The sequence below is a fragment of the Hypanus sabinus genome, chromosome 8 (assembly GCF_030144855.1).
Source record: "Hypanus sabinus isolate sHypSab1 chromosome 8, sHypSab1.hap1, whole genome shotgun sequence".
Classification (NCBI taxonomy): domain Eukaryota; kingdom Metazoa; phylum Chordata; class Chondrichthyes; order Myliobatiformes; family Dasyatidae; genus Hypanus; species Hypanus sabinus.
The window spans coordinates 97,440,234-97,461,703 of record NC_082713.1 but is presented as its reverse complement, the minus strand read 5'-3'; the positions used below and the strand labels follow the sequence as shown (position 1 = coordinate 97,461,703).

The window sequence follows — 21,470 nt, the reverse complement described above, 5'->3', positions numbered from 1 at the left end:
TCAGAGGACATTCAAGAAAGATCTGGTCAGATCCAGGCACCAATTTAATTGGAGCAAAACCAGTCTTGGAGGAACTGTACAGATTCTTGGACAGCCTGAACGAAGCAGCCCTGCAGGAGACCGTGGCAAAAAATGGAACTGAGTGGATGTGGAAAATCCATCCGCCTGATTTTTCACATAAGAATGGTGCTGCAGAAGCTGCTGTACACATTGTGAAGAAAGCACTCCAGAGTCTTGGGAAGAAGTGTGGGCTCAGTTACAATGAGTTCCAGACAACTCTTCACATAGCAGCCAACCTTGCCAATGAGTGCCCAATTGACGCCAGGGTACAGAGCTGGGAAGACTGTATTCAGTATGTCACACCCAACACTCTTCTACTCGGTTGAGCATCTCAAAGCGGGGATTTCAAAACCTTTGACCTTTCCACCTACCCCTACAAAAGACTCCAAGCAATGCAGTCAGATGTGACCAAGTTCTGGTGATGCTGGAGCCAACTCACTGATGTCTGTTTGTTTGTCAGGAGCAAGTGGCATACTGCACAGAGAAACTTCACTGTTGGGGACATCATCTGGTTATGTGACCAAAATGCACTGAAGGGACATTTCAAGCTTGGCAGAGTCGTCAAGACTAATCCAGATAGCAAAGATATCGTGAGGGACGTCAGCGTCAGGATCTTCCCAAGCTACGGTGTTCCTGTGACAAAAGCTCTGAAAGTCACAACAAGGCATCTAATCTCATGGGAAAAAAGACAGGATCCAAGTCACCATCCTTCACAGGGACGTCAGGCGATTGGTTGTCTTACTACCTGCTGAGGAACAGAAGGAAAATCAATTCAACAATATATCGTAAGAACACCAAACTGGGACTACCAAGTTTGCCTTTGAAGTTGGCAATCTCCCCAGTGGGAAGATCGAGTGGGAGGTGTCAAATCAAACTTGAGTTTCTAGAAAGTATTGGGACCTAGAGGCAAAAGAAAATAAAATTTAAAAGTAATAGCAAAAATTCACTGATAGACCGGATGGAACTGATTGCCTGAGTACAGTTTCTGCCCGGAACGTTTGGGGGGAGGGACTCCACAGCACCACAGTGGCAGTCCAGGAGCAGCATTGGAATCTGCGGTAAGATGCCTGTGTAAAGTGGTCAGTGAGTGAGTGGGCCAGTGAAGGAGTGGACATTTGAGGCTTTGACTCGAGAGATTCTGGCAGTTTTGGCAGTTGGACTGTGCAATCAAGTCAATCAAGATTTGAATAGCTCAGCAGAAAGCCACTGATTAGACAATCAAGATTTGAATAGCTTAGACTCAGTAGAAAGCATCTGATTGGGCAATCAAACAAATAAATAGAGAGGTAGCTCAAGCGGAGTGGCCTGTGGAAAGCGACCAGTGAGTGAGTGGACCAGTGAAGGAGTGGAGATTTGAGGCTTTGAATCGAGAGGCTTCAACGAGAAGAAGCAGAGGACGAGCTTGTTCACAGTTAGTCTTTGCAATGCCTCCTGAGACGGCGATGTGCCTCTCCTGTGAGATGTGGCAGTATTAGGGGAACTCTCCTCTCCCACAGAGTCACATCTGCCAGAAGTACTTGCAGCTGGGTGATCTGGAAGACCGTGTAAGGAATCTGGAGCAGCAGCTGGATGACCTTCAACTCATAAGGGAGAATGACGTAGTCATAGATGAGAGCTACAGGGAGGTAGTCACACCTCGGCTGCCGGAAGCAGGTCACTGGGTGACAGTCCGAGGGGGGAAAGCGAAGGTGAGTAGACAGGTAGTGCAGAGAACCCCTGTAGACATTCCCCTGAATAATAAGTTTACCATCCTGGATATTGTTGGCGGGGATGACCAACCAGGTGTGAGCCACGGTGGCAGGGCTTCTGGCACTGAGACTGACCCTGTGGTGCAGAAGAGTGGGACGGAGAAGAGGAGAGCTGTCGTCATTGGAGACGCTATAGTCAGGGGAGCAGACAGGAGAGTTTGTGGCCGTGAGAAGGATACATGCATGGTTTGTTGCCTCCCGGGTGCCAGGGTCCGGGATGTCTCTGACTGGGTGCATGACATCCTGGTACGAGAGGGAAAGCAACCAGAGATTGTGATACATGTTGGTACCAATGACATAGGCAGGAAGAGGGATAAGGTTAGAAGTGTGAGTTTTGGGAACTAGGCAGAAGGCTGAAGAATAGGACCTCAAGGGTGGTATTCTCAGGGTTGTTGCCAGTATAATGTGATAGTGATGGTAAGAATTGGAGGAGATGGCAGTTGAATGTGTAGCTGAGGAGTTGGTGCAGGGGGCATGGTTTTAGATTTTTGGACCATTGGGATCTCTTCTGGGGAAGGTGGGACCTATACAGATTGGATGGGTTGCACCTGAACTTGAGGGGGAGAAATATCCTTGCTGGTAGGTTTGCTAGCATGGTTCGGGAGGGTTTAAACTAATTTGCAAGGGGATGGGACCCGGAGCGATAGAGCAGTGGAAGAAGTGCATGGAGTAAAGCCAGATCTAACATATAGAGAGGCATTGAGGAAAGAGAAGCAGAATAAAGGGTGTAAAGGTAGTAAGGTAGAAGGGCTAAAGTGTGTGTACTTCAATGCAAGAAGCATCAAAAACAAAGGTGATGAACTGAGAGCTTGGATACATACATGGAATTATGATGTAGTGGCCATTACAGAGACTTGGCTGGCACCAGGGCAGGAATGGGTTCTCAATATTCCTGGATTTCAGTGCTTTAAAAGGGATAGACAGGGGAGAAAAGGGGAGGAGGGGTGGCATTACTAGTCAGGGATAGTATTATAGCTGCAGAAAGGGTGGGTAATGTAGCAGGATCCTCTTTTAAGTCAGTATGGGTGGAAGTCAGAAACAGGAAGGGAGCAGTTACTCTACTGGGGGTATTCTATAGGCCCCCTGGTAGCACCAGAGATACCGAGGAGCAGATTGGGAGGCAGATTTTGGAAGGGTGCAAAAATAACAGAGTTCTTATCATGGGTGACTTTAACTTCCCTAATATTGATTGGTACTTGATAAGTTCCTAAAGTTTAGATGGGGCAGTTTGTTAAATGTGTCCAGGACGGATTCCTGTCACAGTATGTTGACAGGCCGACTAGGGGAAATGCCATACTAGATCTAGTATTAGGTAACGAACCGGGTCAGGTCACAGATCTGTCAGTGGGTGAGCATCTGGGGGACAGTGATCACTGCTCCCTGGCCTTTAGCATTATCATGGAAAAGGATAGAATCAGAGAGGACAGGAAAATTTTTAATTGGGGAAGGGCAAATTATAAGGTTATAAAGCTAGAACTTGCGTGTGTGAATTGGGATGATGTTTTTGCAGGGAAATATACTATGGACATGTGGTCAATGTTTAAGGATCTTTTGCAGGATGTTAGGGATAAATTAGTCCTGGTGAGGAAGCTGAAGAATGGTAGGGTGAAGGAACCATGGGTAACAAGTGAAGTGGAAAATCTAGTCAGGTGGAAGAAGGCAGCATACATGAGGTTTAGGAAGCAAGGATCAGCTGGGTCTATTGAGGAATATAGGGTACCCCAAGGCATTCTTCAATTATCTGAAGAACAAAAGGATGACAGGAGTAAAGGTAGGACCAATTAGAGATAAAAGTGGGAAGATGTGCCTGGAGGCTGTGGAAGTGAGTGAGGCCCTCAATGAATACTTCTCTTCGGTATTCACCACTGAGAGGGAACTTGATGATGGTGAGGATAATATGAGTGAGGTTGATGTTCTGGAGCATGTTGATATTAAGGGAGCAGAGGTGTTGGAGTTAAAATACATTAGGACGGATAAGTCCCGGGGGCCTGACGGAATATTCCCCAGGTTGCTCCACAAGGCAAGGGAAGAGATTGCTGAGCCTCTGGCTAGGATCTTTATGTCCTCGTTCTCAACAGAAATGGTACTGGAGGATTGGAGGGAGGCGAATGTTGTCCCCTTGTTCAAAAAAGTTAGTAAGGATAGATCAGGTAATTATAGACCAGTGAGCCTTACATCTGTGGTGGGAAAGCTGTTGGAAAAAATTCTTAGAGATAGGATCTATGGGCATTGAGAGAATCATGGTCTGATCAGGGACAGTCAGCATGGCTCTGTGAAGGATAGATCATGTCTAACAAGCCTGGTAGGGTTCTTTGAGGAGGTGACCAGGCATTTTGATGAGGGTAGTGCAGTGGATGTGATCTATATGGATTTTAGTAAGACATTTTACAAGGTTCCACATGGTACGCTTATTCAGAAAGCCAGAAGGCATTGGATCCAGGGAAGTTTGGCCATGTGGATTCAGAATTGGCTTGCCTGCAGAAAGCACAGAGTTGTAGGTGGAGGGAGTACATTCGGATTGGTGGGTTGTGACTAGTGGTGTCCCACAAGGATCTGTGCTGGGACCTCTACTTTTCGTGATTTTTATTAACAACTTGGATGTGGGGGTAGAAGGGTGGGTTGGCAAGTTTGCAGACGACACAAAGGTTGGTGGTGTTGTAGATAGTGTAGAGGATTGTTGAAGATTGCAGAGAGGCATTGATAGGATGCAGAAGTAGTCTGAGCAGTGGCAGATGAAGTTCAACCCGGTGAAGTGTGAGGTGGTACACTTTGGAAGGACAAACTCCAAGGCAGAGTACAAAGTAAATGGCAGGATACTTGGGAGTGTGGAGGAGCAGAGGGATCTGGGAGTACATGTCCACAGATCCCTGAAAGTTGCCTCACAGGTAGATAGGGTAGTTAAGAAAGCTTATGGGGTGTTAGCTTTCATAAGTCGAAGGATAGAGTTTAAGAGACGCGATGTAAAGATGCAGCTCTATAAAACTCTAGTTAGGCCACACTTGGAGCACTGTGTCCAGTTCTGGTCACCTCAGTATAGGAAGGATGTGGAAACATTGGAAAGAGTACAGAGGAGATTTACCAGGATGCTGCCTGGTTTAGAGAGTATGGATTATGATCAGAGATTAAGGGAGCTAGGGCTTTATTCTTTGGAGAGAAGGAGGATGAGAGGAGACATGATAGAGGTGTACAAGATATTAAGAGGGATAGACAGAGTGGACAGCGAGCGCCTCTTCCCCAGGGCACCACTGCTCAGTACAAGAGGACATGGCTTTAAGGTAAGGAGTGGGAAGTTCAAGGGGGATATTAGAGGAAGGTTTTACACTCAGAGAGTGGTTGGTACGTGGAATGCACTGCCTGAGTCAGTGGTGGAGGCAGATACACTAGTGAAGTTTAAGAAACTACTAAACTGGTATATGGAGGAATTTCAGGTGGGGGGTTATAGGTGAGGCAGGGTTTGAGGGTCAGTACAACATTGTGGGCCAAAGGGCCTGTAATGTACTGTACTATTCTATGTTCTATGTTCTGTACAATTGATGACCCCATGAGCACTACTTCACTATTCCTCTTCCACTCTGTGTATTTATTTATTTATTGTTTATTTGTTTATTTGTCTATTTATTTATCTATTGTGACTTGTAGTATTTTTTATGTCTTGCCACAAAACAACTGATCTGATGAGATACTGCCTGTCAGTGATAATAAACCTGATTGTAATGACAAACCTCACTAGTCCAGTGGCCCTGGGGTTGATACTGACTCCCCTCCTGTCCCAGAATCAGAATCAGGCTTAATATCATCGGCATATCTCATGAAATTTGTTAACCTTACTGTAGCGTTGCAATGAAATGCATGATAAATAAATATAGAGGAAAAAACGGAGTTACATTAAATATATATATATATATATATATATATATCTATATGTGTGTGTGTGTGTGTGTGTGTGTGTGTGTGTGTTTATTAACTAGCTAAGTTAAAATAAGTATTGCAAAAATAACAGAAATAGAAAAGTAGTGAGGTAGTGTTCAAGGGTTCAATGTCCATTTAGAAAACAGATAGCAGAGAGAAGAAGCTATTTGCTGAATTGCTGTGTGTGTGCTTTCAGGCTCCTCTACTTCCTTCCTGGTGGAAACAGTGTGAAGAGGGAATGGCGATCGTTAATGATGGACGCCACCTTCCTAAGTCACTGCACTTTGAAGATAACTTTGTTATTATGGAGGCTGGTACCCATGATGGAGCTAACTAATTTTTACAAATTTCTGCAGCTTACTTTAATCCTGTGCAGAAATCCCTCCCAGCCCCCCTCATACCAGACATTGAAGCAGCTAGTCTAAATGCATTTCATGGTACATTTGTAGAGGTTTTCGAGTGTTTAGTTGACAAACCAAACCTCATCAAACTGCTTATGAAATATAGCCACCGTCTTGCCTTCTTTACAGCTGCATCAATATGTTGCATCTAGGTTCTCAGAGATATTGACACCCAGGAACTTGAAATTGTTCACTCTCTTCATTTCTGATCCTTCTATGAGGATTGTTTGTGTTCCGTCATTTTACCCTTCCTGAAGTCCACAATCAGCTCTTTGGTCTTACTGATGTTGTGCAAGATTATTGCTCTGACACTACTCAACTAGCTGGTAAATCTCTCTCCTGCATGCCCTCTCATTTCCATCTGTGATTCTGCCAACAATGGTTGTATCATCAGCAAATTTATAGATGCTCCATAGAGATGGTCTCAGGAACTGGATTGATCTTGCTTTCCTCTCAACTCTGAAAGGCTGTTATTTCAACTGACAATTGTAAAATACCCATAGAGTGGGTGGGTTGCAGGAGAATTATAGAATAGGAGAGTAGGGGGTATTAGTGGCCATGTGCGAGGGAATAGGATACAGGGAATTGTGGGTGAATGGGAATGATGGATTATTCTTTGAGAACCCAGCATAGATTCATTGTGCTAAATAGTCTCATTCTGTGGTGTTAAGAATCTGAATCAGTTTTATTATCATTGACATTTGTTGAAAAATCAGTTGTTTTGTGGCAGCAATACAGTGCAAGTCAAAAAAATTAAAATAAGTTAAAATGAAAATTTAAAGTGCAAAAGAAGAATAGTTTGTTTATTCATTTTTTCATTTATTCTAACTGAAAGAAGAGATAGTGAGAGATTTGAAAGTGGGAGGTTGAGGGGGAGATCCAAAAGGAAGGCGAATACAGGAGGGGGAGAGATGAAGCTAAGAGCTGGAAAGTTGATTGGCAAAAGGGATACACAGCTGGAGAGGGAGAGGATCATGGGATGGAAGGCCTAGGGATAAAGAAAGGGGGAGGGGAGCACCAGAGGAAGATGGAGAGCAGGCAAGGAGTGACTGTGAGAGGGGCAGAGAGAGAAAAGAGAGTGAGAGAAAAGAGAAAAAAGGGAATGAATGAATGAATGAATGAATAAATAAATGAATAAATAAAGGATGGGGTAAGAAGGGGAGGGGGGCATTAACGGAAGTTAGAGAAATCAATGTTCATGCCATCAGGTTGGAGGCTACCCATCCGGTATATAAGGTGTTGTTCCTCCAACCTGAGTTTGGATTCATTTTGACAATAGAGGAGGAAATGGATAGACATATCAGAATGGGAATGGGACGTGGAATTAAAATGTGTGGCCACTGGGAGATCCTGCTTTCTCTGGCAGACAGAGTGTAGGTGTTCAGCGAAATGGGCTCCCAGTCTGCATCGGGTCTCACCAATATATAGAAGAAATATACTGCATCTGGTGCTCCCAGTGCAGCCTCCTCTCCCTCTCCCTCTCCCTTTGCCAATCAACTTTCTAGTTCTTAGCTTCACCCCTCCCCCTCCTCCCATCATTTCAGATTTCCCCCTCTCCCTCCGACTTTCAAATCTCTTAAGATCTCTTCTTTCATTTAGTCCTGACAAAGGGTCTCGGCCCAAAACGTCAACTGTACCTCTTCATATAGATGCAGCCTGGCCTGCTGCATTCCACCAGCATTTTGTGTGTGTTGCTTGAATACTTTGAGGATGGAACAAAATACATTGATGAAGGTAGAGCAGTGGATGTAGTGTATATGGATTTCAGTAAGGCATTTGATAAGGTTCCCCATGCAAAGCTCCTTCAGATAGTCTGGAGGGTTGTCAGTGATAGGTTGCAAAACTGGGCTGAGAAGTGGCAGATGCATCCCTGTACAACTGGATCCTGTACTTCCTGTCAGATTGGCAGCAGGTTGTAAGAGACGATTCTCTCACCTCAAACCCTCTGACTGTCAATACAGGTGCCCCTCAGAGCTGTGTACTGAGTCCCCTCCTTTACTCCCTGTATGCCCATGACTGTATCGCCACCCACAGCTCCTACCTGCTAATTAAATTTGCCAATGAAACTACATTGATTGACCTAATTTCAAACAATAACGAGGTGGCCTACAAGGAAGAAGTCATCTCTCTGACAACTTCTTCCTCGATGTTGCAAAAACAAAGAAGCTGGTTGTTGATTACAGGAGAAATGGAGACGGGCTAGCCCCTATTGACATCAATGGATCTGGGATTGAGAGGGTAAACAGCTTCAAGTTCCTCTGCATCCACATCACTGAGGACCTCACGTGGTCTGTACACACCAGCTGTGTGGTGAAAAAGGCACAATGGTGCCTCTTTCACCTCAGATGGCTGAGGAAATTTGGTATGGCTCACAAATCCTAAGAGCAGAGGCACAGTTGAGAGCATCCTGACAGGCTGCGTCTTTGCCTAGTATGGGAACTGTACCTCCCTTAATCACAGGACTCTGCAGAGAACGATGCGGACAGCCCAGTGCATCTGTAGTTGTGAACTTCCCATGATTTGAGACACTTACAAGGACAGGCATGTTAAAAAGGCACATAGGATTATTGGGGACCCAAGCCATCCCAACCACCATCTATTCCAGCTGCTACCATCTAGTAAGTGGTACTGCAGCATAAAAGCCAGGAACAATAGGCTCTGGGACAGTTTCTTCCACCAGGCCATCAGACTGATGAACTCATATGGACTTGAGTGTACTCTATATTACATTGACTGTTCTATTTATTGTAAATTATTATGAATTACTACGATTGCACATTGCATATTAAGACTAAGATGTAACGTAAAGATTTTTACTCCTCATGTATGTGAAGGATGTATAACATAAAGTTAATTCAATCCAATTCAATTCAACCCAGGCAAGTGTGAAGTGGTTCATTTTGGTAGGTCAAATTTGAAGACAGAATATAATATTAATGGTAAGACCCTTGGCAGAGTACAGGATCAGAGAGATGTTGGGGTCCGTGTCGATTGGACACTCAAAGCTACTGTGCAGGTTGACAGTGTTGTTAAGAAGGCGAATGGTGCATTGGCATTCATCAACCACGGGATTGAATTCAAGAGCTGTGAGGTAATGCTACAGCTATTTCAGACCTTGGTCAGACTCCACTTGGAGTACTGTGTTCAGTTCTGGTCACCTCAGAAGGACGTGAATATCATAGAGAGAGTGCAGAGGAAATTTACAAGGATGTTGCCTGGATTGGAGGGTGTACCTTATGAGAATAGATTGAGTGAACTTGTCCTTTTCTCCTTGGAGCGATGGAGGATGAGAGGTGACCTGTTAGAAGTGTATAAGATGATGAGGGGTATTGATCGAGTGGGTAGGCAGAGGCTTTTTTCCAGGGCTGAAATGGCTAATACAAGGGGACATAGTTTTAAGGTGCTTGGAAATAGGCACCAAGGGGATGTCAAGAGTAAGTTTTTCATACAAAGAGTGGTGGGTGTGTGGAACACACAACTCCTGGTGGTGATGGTAACGAATTTAATAGGGTCTCTTAAGAATCTCTTAGATAGGTACATAGAGCTTAAAAAAATAGAGGGCTATACGCTAGGGAAACTCTAGGCAGTTTTTAGAGCAGGTTACATGGTCTGAAGGACCTGTAATGTGCTGTAGATTTCTATGTTCTTTGTAACTACCAAGTTTGTCTCCTCTGCTGGATTTAGAAATGACAGATACATAGTTTTCCAGTGAGTCATGTGTCAAGTCTTTACCTCTTTATAAGTGGCTACACATTTCATGACATCTTGGGAGTGCATATTTTTCAAAACCAATTAAAGTAAATTATGCCTCTTCAATTTTGTTTCAGAATTGAAATGAGTTTGGCGAATTGCACGGTGGATGTGCAGAGATTCTAATTCCCATTAGCAAATGGAGTTAAGTTTACTCTGGTAAGTACAGATATTGGTCCTTGAGGCATCAGTGGTTCCACTGATTTGACTGAAGATATATTAATTCAACATGGGGGAGTTGGTGACTTTTTGGTTAAGTTCCTCCAAAAGTAATCTGCACCATGCTTAAACCCACACAAAACCTTCATTCATCAAGACTACATCACAAAGTGACACTTTATGGACTGATCCCTGTAAATCTTCTCATGTTGCCAGTAATTATTTTTACTCTTTTGATGTGAACTAAGTTTTCTACATTATTGTAGACATGTGATTTTTTTAATCACGGCAGAGATGCCAAAAACTATTTTCTTGATGATGAGCTCTTTTAAGTCACCTGGGAACCTTCTTCCCAACGTATTGTGAAGAACATGGTCTGCCCTATTCTGTGGGTTTACCGAGATTTCCTCCAGTACTCTTGAAGCACAGCTCCATACACTGAGTCTCATCAGTTATGCAACGGCCCATTACTGAATTTCTGTTCCTGGGGAAAGCTGGGGAATTGTCCAAAACACAAGAGATTCTGGAAATCTTGAGCAACGCACACAAAATGCTGGAGGAACTCAGCAGGTCAAGCAGCATCTATGTAGACAAATAAATAGCCGATGCTTCAGGCAGAGACCCTTCTTCAGGAATTGTCCTGATTAGTTTGCTTTTAGAAAAAACTAGAATGGTCCTGATGGGCCTTGTGAATTTAAGTTCAAGCTTATCCATGTCATACACATAGATAAAATTCATGAATATTAGAATCAGAATCATGTCTACTATCTCTGATATACAGAAGGTCATGAATTTTGTTGTTTTATGGTGCAATACAGTGCAAAGTAAAAAATTACTCTGGGTTACAATAAGAAATACTGTGTAGCAGCAGCACAGTACACTAGGAGGACAAACAAGTTCACATAAATCAAAATTAACATAAATTATAGTTATTTTAAACATAACTTAAACATAATGAATCCCATTCCTGCTTTATTGATTTTTAAAAAATTTTACCTTCCTTGTGGTTATGCTTACATTTGTTGAAGTTTAAAAGATGGAGCTGAATCTCATTAAAATGGATAGATAACTGAGGATTGGTTCTATAGATGGTTGCCTCAGACGGGCAAATGAATGCACAGGAGAATGGATTGCCCATTTAGAACACAACACAAATTCTGAGAACCTTTTGAAATTCTGTACTCTAGACAGATGTGTATTTGGGGTGTTGTTATCTAAGAATGATAGAACTTTGCACACCAGGAGAAAAAGATAATGCAGTTGTTTGAAGAGGTCCTCACAGAAGAGTCAGAGTACAGACGTTGGCTTTTTCTGAATATTGATGGGATGTGAATGCCAGCAACATTGCCTGCATATACTGTGTATATGCAGTATATACTCAGTATATGATCTCCATATACTGCAGATCAATGATTGCCCATGAAACAAGACCCTAATTTAAAACAATACAACCATATTGGGGGTTTAATTCACATGTAAGTGGCAAAATGTCAAGAAGACATGAGGTTAGTTTTATAGTCATCTTTACTGAGAACACCATTTTTAAAAAAATCCTTATTTACTAATTAAGAAGCTGTTCAGCCCATTGGGACCATTTTGGCTGCCAGCAGAGCAATCTTCTCAGCTTCATTCCCTTTTTATTTTGTATCCTTGCAGTTTATTCTGTCTCATGTGTCAACAACACCCTTTGATAATATAATTGTCATTTACCAACACTGAAGAATCAGGTTTATTATCAGTATTTTATGACATGAAATGTATTATTTTGTGACAGCAGTATATCGCAAAGACATAAATTTGCTATATATTACAAAATAAATAGTAAACGAAAAAAGAATGCTGAGATATTGTTCATGGGTTCTGAACAATTCATAAATCCGATGACTCGGAGAAAGAAACTGTTCCTGTATCATTCAGTGTGAGTCCTCAGGCTCCTGCTGATAGTAATGAGGAGCAGGCATGTCCCAGGTCTTTTATGATGGATACTCCCTTCTTGAGGCATTACCTCTTGAAGATGTTCTCAGTGGCAGGAAAGATTGTATCTGTGATGTGTCTGGCTGAATCTCAGCCCTCTGCAGCCTCTTAGCTTTCATTGCCAGGCAGTGATGTAACATGTCTGAATGCTCTTCATTATACATCTGTAGACATACCAATTCTCCGCAGACTATTAAAAAGGTAGACCCTCTATCATGCCTTCTTGATGGCTGCATCAGTGTGTTGGTCCCAGAGTAGATCTTCTGAGATGTTGACACCCAGGATCTTGAAGCTGTTCACCCTTTCCACTGATAACTCCTCACTGAGAACTAATGCATGTTCTCCCAACTTCCCTTCATGAAGACCTCAATCAATTAGTCTTGCTGACATTGTGTGTGAGGTTATTATTGTGACACCACTCAACTAGCCAATTTATCTCCCACTTTCTCATTGCCATGTCAGATTGTATCAGCAACAATCGTGCCGTTGGTGAATTTATAAATTAACTTCCCAACATGTCTTTGGAAGACACTGACTCTGGTTCTTTGTGGGAATGGGGTTTCATGACTGGCAGTTATTCAATATGCCAAGGATGCGGCGTAGGAGACTATCTCATGGCTCCAGAGACAGGCGGACCAAAAGTCGGTGCCTCTGCAGGAATCCGGTGTGTCTTGGGAGACGGAAGATCGAAAGCAGTGAGCTGACTGCTGGCTGTGTGCACAGGGACCCAAGTTCTTTGGGCACAGAGCTCAGAAAATGTGACGCAATGGACTTTTAACATCATAAACCAGCGAGTTGTTTTATGTCTCCTGTCTCACCATATTAGAGAGAGAGAGAGAGAGCCTGTGGTATGTCGAATTATGGGTGAATGAGAAGTCTTTGGGGTAACTGCAAGACCGTGTCTTTGTTGATGCTTTGTGCACGCTTGAGTGCTAGGTGGTGGGTGCTGATGCTTTTTTCTGCTGGGGGGGATTGTTGCTTTGCTGCTGCTTGCATATGGGAGGGAAGGTCTTTGGGGTTCTAACATTTAACTGTCATTCATTCTTTGGGGGCACTCCTCTGTTTTTGTGGATAGTTTCAGGGAGAATGTCCAAACTCCTAGACAACAGCAAAGTCAGGATCAAACTTCAGTCTCTGCAGCTGTGAGATAGCAGCACTAATAGCTGCACCATCATACCTCATTACTGAAATACCTAGTGGTCACATTGGTGTTTGAACTCTTGTGTCTGAATCAATGGCACAGTGCCACAACTAGTAGAGCTGCTGCCTCATACCTCCAGTAACCTAGGTTCAAACCTCACCTCTGGTGCTGTATGCATTCTCTCTTCTTCACACCATAGCTTTTTTCCAGGTCTTTTTGTCCCTCTCATAACCCACAGAAGCAGGTAGGGTTAATTGGCGTCTGAAAATTATCCCCGTCTACCAGGCAGTGGCAAAGTCTGGGAGGACTTGACAGAAATATGGGGAAAACAAGGTCAGCTTGATTGACACTTCAAACTAAGTGTTTGAACAACTACTTGTCTGTTTTATAACTTTAATTCTGGTTGCTAGACTGTTAACAAATGTATCAAATATTGGTGATAACTCAGATCACTTTTTTATTTAAGCTAATATATTATTTACTTCCCCCTTCTTGGTCCCCAGTTTACAACGGAAGTTCAAAGGTATTTGACATTTGATGACACGGCCTCTACAAACTAAAGCAAAGTGCCCATGAGAAGAAAGAGCAATTTACATTCCTCTCCATTTGAGGTGAGGTTTTATTTTGGGTTTTTTTAAGATAAGCCAACAGTATCATAATCAATAATTTACAAGCAGAGCTCCCTGTTAATTATTTTGTGTGTGTATTATTGCGGGACAGATAGATCATGGCTTTAGTGCCACCATTTCTAATTAAGCTTAATTAGTGATTGTAAGCACTGCTGTCTTTTTTTGTATTATAAAACCTTCAGGGCAAAGTAAATGACATGCCAAACTGCAGTCTGTTAGTTAGGAAACGGCAAAGTGAATGACATGCCAAACTGCGGTTTGTTGGTTAGGAAGCTAAGGATCTGGTTGTGGAGGGAGGTGTAAGGAATGAATGACAAAAGAAATGTAAGGGCACCAAGGCCCCTTGTTCCCATCCCATGCACAAACAGCATCAACCCTCCCCCCTGCCCTTCCCCCCACTTTGGCATAAAGCATCAGCATTCCCACCACCCGCCATGCAAACAATAGCAAAGCCCATAAAGAGAGACCATGGTCTGCAGTCCATCAAAAGCTAACAGTTCACTCCAACATTTTGACATCCCTGAGGTTCTCTCTGCCGCCAACATGGGAGAGACAGGTATCATTCCTTCCACAGCGAGAGGGGGGAGGGAGAGAGAGGGAGAAGGAGGGGAAGATAGCGAGAGAGGGAGAAAGAGAGAGAGGGAGAGGGGGAGAGAGGGAGAGGGGGAGAGAGGGAAAGGGAGAGGGAGAGAGAGGGAAAAAGGGGGAGAGAGTGAGAGAGAGCAAGAGGGAGAGTGAGAGGGAGAGATAGGGAGAGTGAGAGAGTGAGAGAAATGATTAAATTAAAGACGGTACTTAAGGAGTCCATTTAGAATGTGCTGACACAGAAAGAGCGTGCAAAGCAACTTGCAGGGCAACGTATAAACCAATTTGCAAAATGAGGATGAAACAATAGCTTGCTGATTAAAGAAGCGATACGGGTAACGGGAAGACATGCTTAACGGTTGAACAATAACGGTCAAAATGCGCTGAGGCTGATAAGTGGGCCAAAGGGTAATCACATTTGTAATTTTGTAATGAGATTAAGGAAGAATGTCTGCACCTCACATGGGTGCAACTCACAAAGTCGTAAACAAGTAGGGTATAAAAAACTGTGCAAAGTGTAATTCGGCACTTAATCTAGCAGGAGCTGGTTGGGTCCGACTCTGCAGACTCGAGAAATAAAGTTTACCGTTCTGCAAATTGCTGAGACTCAGTGTGTTTCTGACAACGTGGGGGCTCGTCCGGGATCCACACTCCGGCCGCGGTGGACACGAGGAAGGACATCGGAGACGGTGCACCCCGCCGAGTTTGGCGGTCCCTGACTCGCTCGTCGCTCCGGCGCGGCTTGAGCGAGTTATATCCGGACAGCGCAGAGCGGTAAACGGGGGAGAAGGGGACAGTACCTGGTACTGGAAGTCCCCAGGACGCACCGGGTAAGTGCCTACTATTATAGTAGAAGGGTGCAGGAATAAGTAAGGACGGAGAAGACCGGGATAGCTACCCGGGGGTCCTCCTGATAAAAGTCCTTGGGACGCACCGGGTAAAGTGCCTACTGTTGCAGTAGAAGGGTGCGGGATTAAGTAAGAGCGGAATAAGATGGGAGGGGGTGGCTCTAAAAAGAAAGAGGAAACGGAAAGACCGGGACCATACCTGGGGGTTCCTCCTGATAGCCCCCTCGGTAGAATGTTTGAGAATTGGGGATGTGGAAGACTAAAAGGGAAACAAAAAAAAAATGATACAGTACTGTTTAATTTGGTCGAAACAGCCGATAGAAAAACCTGCGGTCTGGTGGCCGCGGCTTGGGTCTGAGGAGGATTGGGTACGACAAGCCTTAAACATTTACGTTAATTCAAAACCAAATGTAAAACCGGAAGAAATTGTTTATGCTTTTTGTTGGGCTCCCTGGCCAGGAGTAACAACAAAGAGTTTTAAATTGGGCATTAAAGGGGAGCGGAAGTGGGACCCACTCGGTCATTTACCCCCTCCCTATGTCCAGCCTTCTGCGCCCCTTGCGGGAGCAGAGGAAGGACGTGAAGAAAGTGAAAAAACAGAAGAAATAGACCCGGAGAGGGAAGAGAGGGATGTTAGGGAAAAAGCAAAGGCAAGGATCGAAACAAGGAGTGTGACAGGAGCAGATAAGAAAAAGAAGGACGAATCAAAAAGGGAAGAGGTATCGATGTATCCCCTTCGAGAGGTTCCAATGGGAGGAGCACGAGGAGGGACAGGATTTGTAAACGTCCCTCTGACAAGTACCGAAGTATGAGGATTTAAGAAAGATATGAAAACTTTATTAGAAGATCCAATGGGACTGGCAGAACAGTTGGATCAATTCTTAGGACCTAATGTTTACACTTGGGAAGAAATGCATGCGATTATGGGAACGCTATTTTCTGCACAAGAGAGGCAAATGATACAACAAGCTGCAATATCAATTTGGGGAAGGGAACAGCCGAATGAGTTACCGGGGGACTGGAAATTTCCAGTAAACGACCCACAGTGGGACAAACAAGCAGAAGAGGGAAGACGCAATATGCGACAGTGGCGAGAGTACATCATTAAGGGAATAAGGGAGGCTGTGCCAAAAGGTCACAACTTTGCCAAGGCGTTTGGAAACCACCAAGGGAAAGATGAGAGCCCAACCGACTTCCTCGATAGGGTGCGGAAAAATGTGCAACAGTATGCGGGGGTGGACCCTAATTCGGCAGTAGGGGAACAATTCATACGAATTGAATTTGTATCAAAAGCATGGCAAGACATCCGGAAGAAGCAACTCCGGTGGACCGTCTTGCCCCAAGGGTTCACGGAGTCCCCAAACCTATTCGAACAGGTACTGGAGCAAGTATTGGCTGGATTCCATTGTACCGAAAAGAACCAACTATTACAGTATGTCGATGACCTACTACTATCGGGACCAGCAGAGGAGGTAGTGCGAGACGATACTATAAGACTCCTGAATTACCTAGGAGAAAAAGGATTGCGGGTGTCCAAGAAGAAACTGCAATTTGTCGAGAAGGAAATAACATATCTCGGACACAGAGTCAGTAAAGGGCACCGCCAAATAACCCCAGAAAGAATAGCGGGAATAACTAAAATACCGCTTCCCAGGACAAAGAAGGAAATAAGACAATTTCTGGGCTTAGTGGGCTATTGCCGGATTTGGATAGAGAATTATACCTCCCTGGTGAAGTTTATGTACGACAAATTGGCAAAGGAAGACCGGGGAATAATCAGCTGGACCGAAGAAGAAGAACAGAAGTTCAGGAAAATAAAAGGGCAACTAATTCGGGCCCCGGTATTAACACTGCCAGCACTGGAAAAGCCCTTTCAGCTGTATGCAACAAACAATGAAGGAACTGCGTTAGGAGTACTAACCCAAGAAAAAGGAGGAAAGCGGCAACCTGTGGCCTTTTTATCAAAAATTTTAGACCCGGTATCCCAGGGATGGCCGACGTGCATACAAGCCGTAGCGGCAGCAGCCGTACTAGTAGAAGAAGCACGGAAATTAACCTTTGGGGGAAGAATGACGGTGTATACCCCGCACTCCGTTAGCACCCTCTTAGCCCAAAAAGCTCAGCGGTGGTTGACGGACTCTCGCATACTGAAATACGAAACCATTCTGATGGTCGGGGATGATTTAAGCTTTGAAAGGAACAATGGTTGTAACCCGGCACAGTTCTTATACGGGGAATCAACAGGGGAGGAAACCGAGCATAACTGCGTGGAGCTAACAGACCTTCAGACAAAAAGTAGGGAAGATCTACAAGAAGTTCCCCTAATTGAAGGCGAGGAACTATATATCGACGGCTCCTCCAGATGCATCAATGGGGTACGACACAGTGGATATGCTATTATAAACGGGAGGACTAAGGAGACGGTGGAGTCTGGCCGGCTCCCGGGTAATTGGTCAGCCCAGTCTTGTGAACTATATGCCTTGCAGAGGGGACTGCAACTGTTAAGAAACAAAATAGGCACTATATACACCAATTCTAAGTATGCCTATGGAGTGGTACACACCTTCGGAAAGATTTGGAAAGAACAGGGGTTGATAACAGCCAGGGGAAGGGAATTAGCTCACGAACAAATGATAAGCATGACTCTGGAAGCCCTAACATTACCTCAAGAAATTGCAGTGGTTCACGTTCCAGGACATCAACGAGGAACAGCCCCGGAAGCAATAGGAAGAAGCCAAACGGGCAGCAATGGAAAAAACGGTCCGACTTCTAACCCTGATACCAATAAGGGAAGGGCTTAACAAACTACCAGTCTTCACCCAAGTAGAAATAGACGCTATGAGCCAGCTGGGAGCCCGACAAACATCAGAAGGCGAGTGGAAGACCCCCGACGGACGGCAAGTACTGAATAAGGAAGTAACTCGTCATATACTGCAACAACTACATCAACAAAGCCATTGGGGAATGCAAGCTATGTGCGACACTATCCTAAGGGACTATGTTTGTAAAGGGATATTCACACTAGCTCAACAGGAGGTGTGGGGCTGTTACACCTGCCAAAAGGTAAACAAGAAAATGATGCGTGCCACCCATAAGGGGGGACAAACACTAGCCGTCCGACCGTTCCATCGGATCCAAATAGACTTTACGGAACTACCACAAGTTCAGAGATGGAAGTACCTGTTAGTAATTGTGGATCACTTCACTCGGTGGGTGGAAGCATTCCCAACCACTAAAGCGGACGCTTAGTTAAACAATATATGTAAAATTGACCCATTCAGGCTTAAAGATTTCATTGCTGTGGATGATTGATTACTCTGGTCGGATATCATCTTTCCTGACAGGAGAGTTCACTACTTGGCAGGTAAGACCCGTGGCTGTGAAAACAATCCTAGGCTTTGGGGCCTCCTCTGTGGTGGCTGCAGGAGTCAGCAGCAAGTGGCCCTGACAGCTCCAAATACCTTCCCCCACCCCCTCCTCATTTTCAACTTCTCATCTTTTTTTTTCTCACCTTCCTTTTTCCAGAACTCTCTTCCAATTTAAAACCAAGCCACATTTTGCAAGTAATTGCCTGAATAACATATCAGAAACTTTCTCAACTATGTTGCCAATAAAAACGGTTGTAGTTGGACCATTGCTTTCATTAAGTTCACACTTCCTCTGACCAGCATGGTCCTTTCATGGTCCAATATGCTTGCAAACCAGAGGCAGAAAGGTTGTCACCAACACCTGTTTGCCCTCTGTTGGTCAATAGTTCATGGTGTACAGCATAAAGACAGTTGTGACATATTCACTTTCAGTTGACTCTCTTGAAGGGGATGTGGCACGTAAATGGTGGGTGGATCTCCAATCAAGTTGCAGTTGTCTGAGACAACTAGATCTGCACAAAGCTGAACCTGCTGTCTGTATCACAGACAAGCACAAGGTGGCTTACTGGTATTTCACTGTTGTTAATATCATTCCCACAGAAGTTAACTTTCCTCCAGTATTAGTTCTGAGTTGGATATCTGCAGGCTTCGGTTTAGTGTTTTTGAAAAGTCATTCAAATTCATTTTGTGGAATGACTGAAACAGCTGAACTAGTGTCCAATTCCATTTTAATTAATCTGCAGTTCAATTCCGTTGTAAGCCATACTGCTTATTGTCAGTTTTCACAGTGTAAATCTCAAGGTTATACAATTCCTTGTCACTCTCAGCTTTTTCAACAGCATGCAGATTAGTGCACTTTTGAAACTGCAACTTAACTTCTTACCTTTTTCTCTTAGAATCCCAAGGTTGATGAAGGTTAATACACCGTATGCCTTCGTAACCACAGAGTCAACCTGCGCTGCAGCTTTGAGCGCCCTATGGATTCGGACCCCAAGATCCCGCTGATCCTCCACACTGCCAAGAATCTCACCATTAATGCTATATTCTGCCATCATATTTGAACTATCAAGATGAACAACCTCACACTTATTTGGGTTGAACTACATCTGCCACTTCTTAGCCCAGTTTTGCATCCTATCGATGCCCTGCTGTAACCTCTGACAGCCCTCCACACTATCCAACCTTTGTGTCATCAGCAAATTTACTAACCCATCCCTCCACTTCCTCATCCAGGTAATTTATTAAAATCACAATGAACAGGGGTCCCAGAACAGATCCCACTGGTCACCAACCTCTATGCCGAATATGACCCATCTACAATCACACTTTGCCTTCCGTGGGCAAGCCAGTTCTGGATCCACAAAGCTATGTCCCTTGGATCGCATGCCTCCTGACTTTCTCAATAAGCCTTGCATGGGATACCTTCTCAAATGCCTTCCTGAAATTCATATACTGTAACGTTCTCCTTCGCGTGTAACGAAACGCCGAATTAAACGTCGAGATAAACCACAGTCAATACGAACCAGATCGCAGTAAGATTAACCATTTACTGTTCACTCTTCACATTAACATATGGTGAAAACTGTTGATAAAACAATACAAGATTGATACAGTATTTGTTCCTTCCTTAATATCACATTTCAATTGTAAATACTTGCAAAGGTGACTATAACTACATTACACTAAGGTGCAGTATACAGGGAGAGTTTACCTGCTCCATTGACTGCTTTAAATACACTTCCATGCAAACTATCCGCAACTCTTTAACTAACGAAAGCATAAACATTATCGACCGTCGTTACTTCTAACAGGATCGGCATTAACATCTTAGTTCAATATATCGATTATCTATTAACTTACAGCGTTGCTCTCACTGTGATTTCTCATGCCTGCAAAACAACTTCTGCTCAGGTGTGCCTCGTGGTAAGCCCCCACCCTCGCGCTAATTTCAAACCGGTACTTTCCCACAAGACGCGGCGAAACCGGATGTGACGTCATCACATGCCGATATATTTTACATGCAAGGAATATACTTTAAACACTTCTAATTCTAACTAGAAAATACTATCGAATGAATTACTAAGTAAAAATATTATAAACTAAATAACTGTCGTAAAGACAGCACACTCCCCGCTTGACCTTCGTAAGGTCACAATGAGCAGAGTACAAAACTTAGTCTCTTAATCAGTCATTAGGTAGAAGTAGAATAACTTCTGTAACTGGCCCTTGGTAAATTTTCACATCGCCTTGGTCGGTAGTCTTCAATTCGATCTTCCTGACATGTCCATCCCCGCTAAGGAATGTAGCAGTGATTCTGGCCGTTGGCCAGCTGTTGCGGGCGATTTGCTTGTCCCTGAGCAGGACTAAGTCTCCAACTTGAAGATTCCTGTGGGGTTCTGTCCACTTTCGTCTCTGTTGCAACAAAGGTAGATATTTTTGTCTCCAGCGAGGCCAGAACTGATTTGCCAGAGCCTGGACTTGTCTCCATTGCTTTGTGTACAAATCCTTGTCTGAGAAGTCTCCTGGTGGAGGAGGTGCTCCTGCCTTCTGCGTAAGGAGCATTGATGGCGAAAGTATGAAGGGGTTTTCTGGGTCAGAAGACACAGGTAGGAGTGATTGTGCGTTTATAATGGCTGTGACCTCTGCCATTAGGGTGCACAGTACCTCGTGGGCCAATTGGGTGCGTTGCTGCAACTCAGGTTTCCTTTTCCGGGTTTTCCGTAAGGACGTGAACCATTTGACTGCCTGGTCTTTGTTATCTGGTGAGCGCTGGCGTGGTTCTCTGAAAGGCAATGGGGCAACCCCATTATTTGCTTCATCTCTGAAGACCTTGGTGTCTTTGGTTTTTAAAGAAATGGTATCTTGAGCTGATTGTGCAAGTTTGTTTCCGTGCTCGGT

At 44.1% G+C, this 21,470-nt stretch overlaps 1 protein-coding gene across 2 annotated transcripts; it reads left to right on the top strand.

The window, feature by feature from the left end:
* The first annotated feature begins 1,063 nt into the window (after positions 1 to 1,063).
* On the top strand, positions 1,064 to 18,375 carry LOC132397786 (uncharacterized). Of its 2 annotated transcripts, none has more exons than XM_059976546.1 (4): positions 1,064 to 1,118; positions 9,946 to 10,027; positions 13,646 to 13,753; positions 14,898 to 18,375. In XM_059976546.1, exon 4 carries the CDS (start codon positions 16,032 to 16,034, stop codon positions 18,003 to 18,005), a length of 1,974 nt encoding a protein of 657 aa, XP_059832529.1. In that variant the 5' UTR covers positions 1,064 to 1,118; positions 9,946 to 10,027; positions 13,646 to 13,753; positions 14,898 to 16,031; the 3' UTR covers positions 18,006 to 18,375. The 2 variants fall into 2 exon arrangements, with proteins under 2 accessions (XP_059832529.1, XP_059832530.1); XM_059976547.1 differs by having other exon boundaries at positions 14,895 to 18,375.
* The last annotated feature ends 3,095 nt before the right edge of the window (positions 18,376 to 21,470 follow it).

Bases quoted from the DNA above. Each gene is read 5' to 3' on its own strand.
- LOC132397786 (XM_059976546.1), top strand. From the start codon at position 16,032: ATGAAAACTTTATTAGAAGATCCAATGGGACTGGCAGAACAGTTGGAT.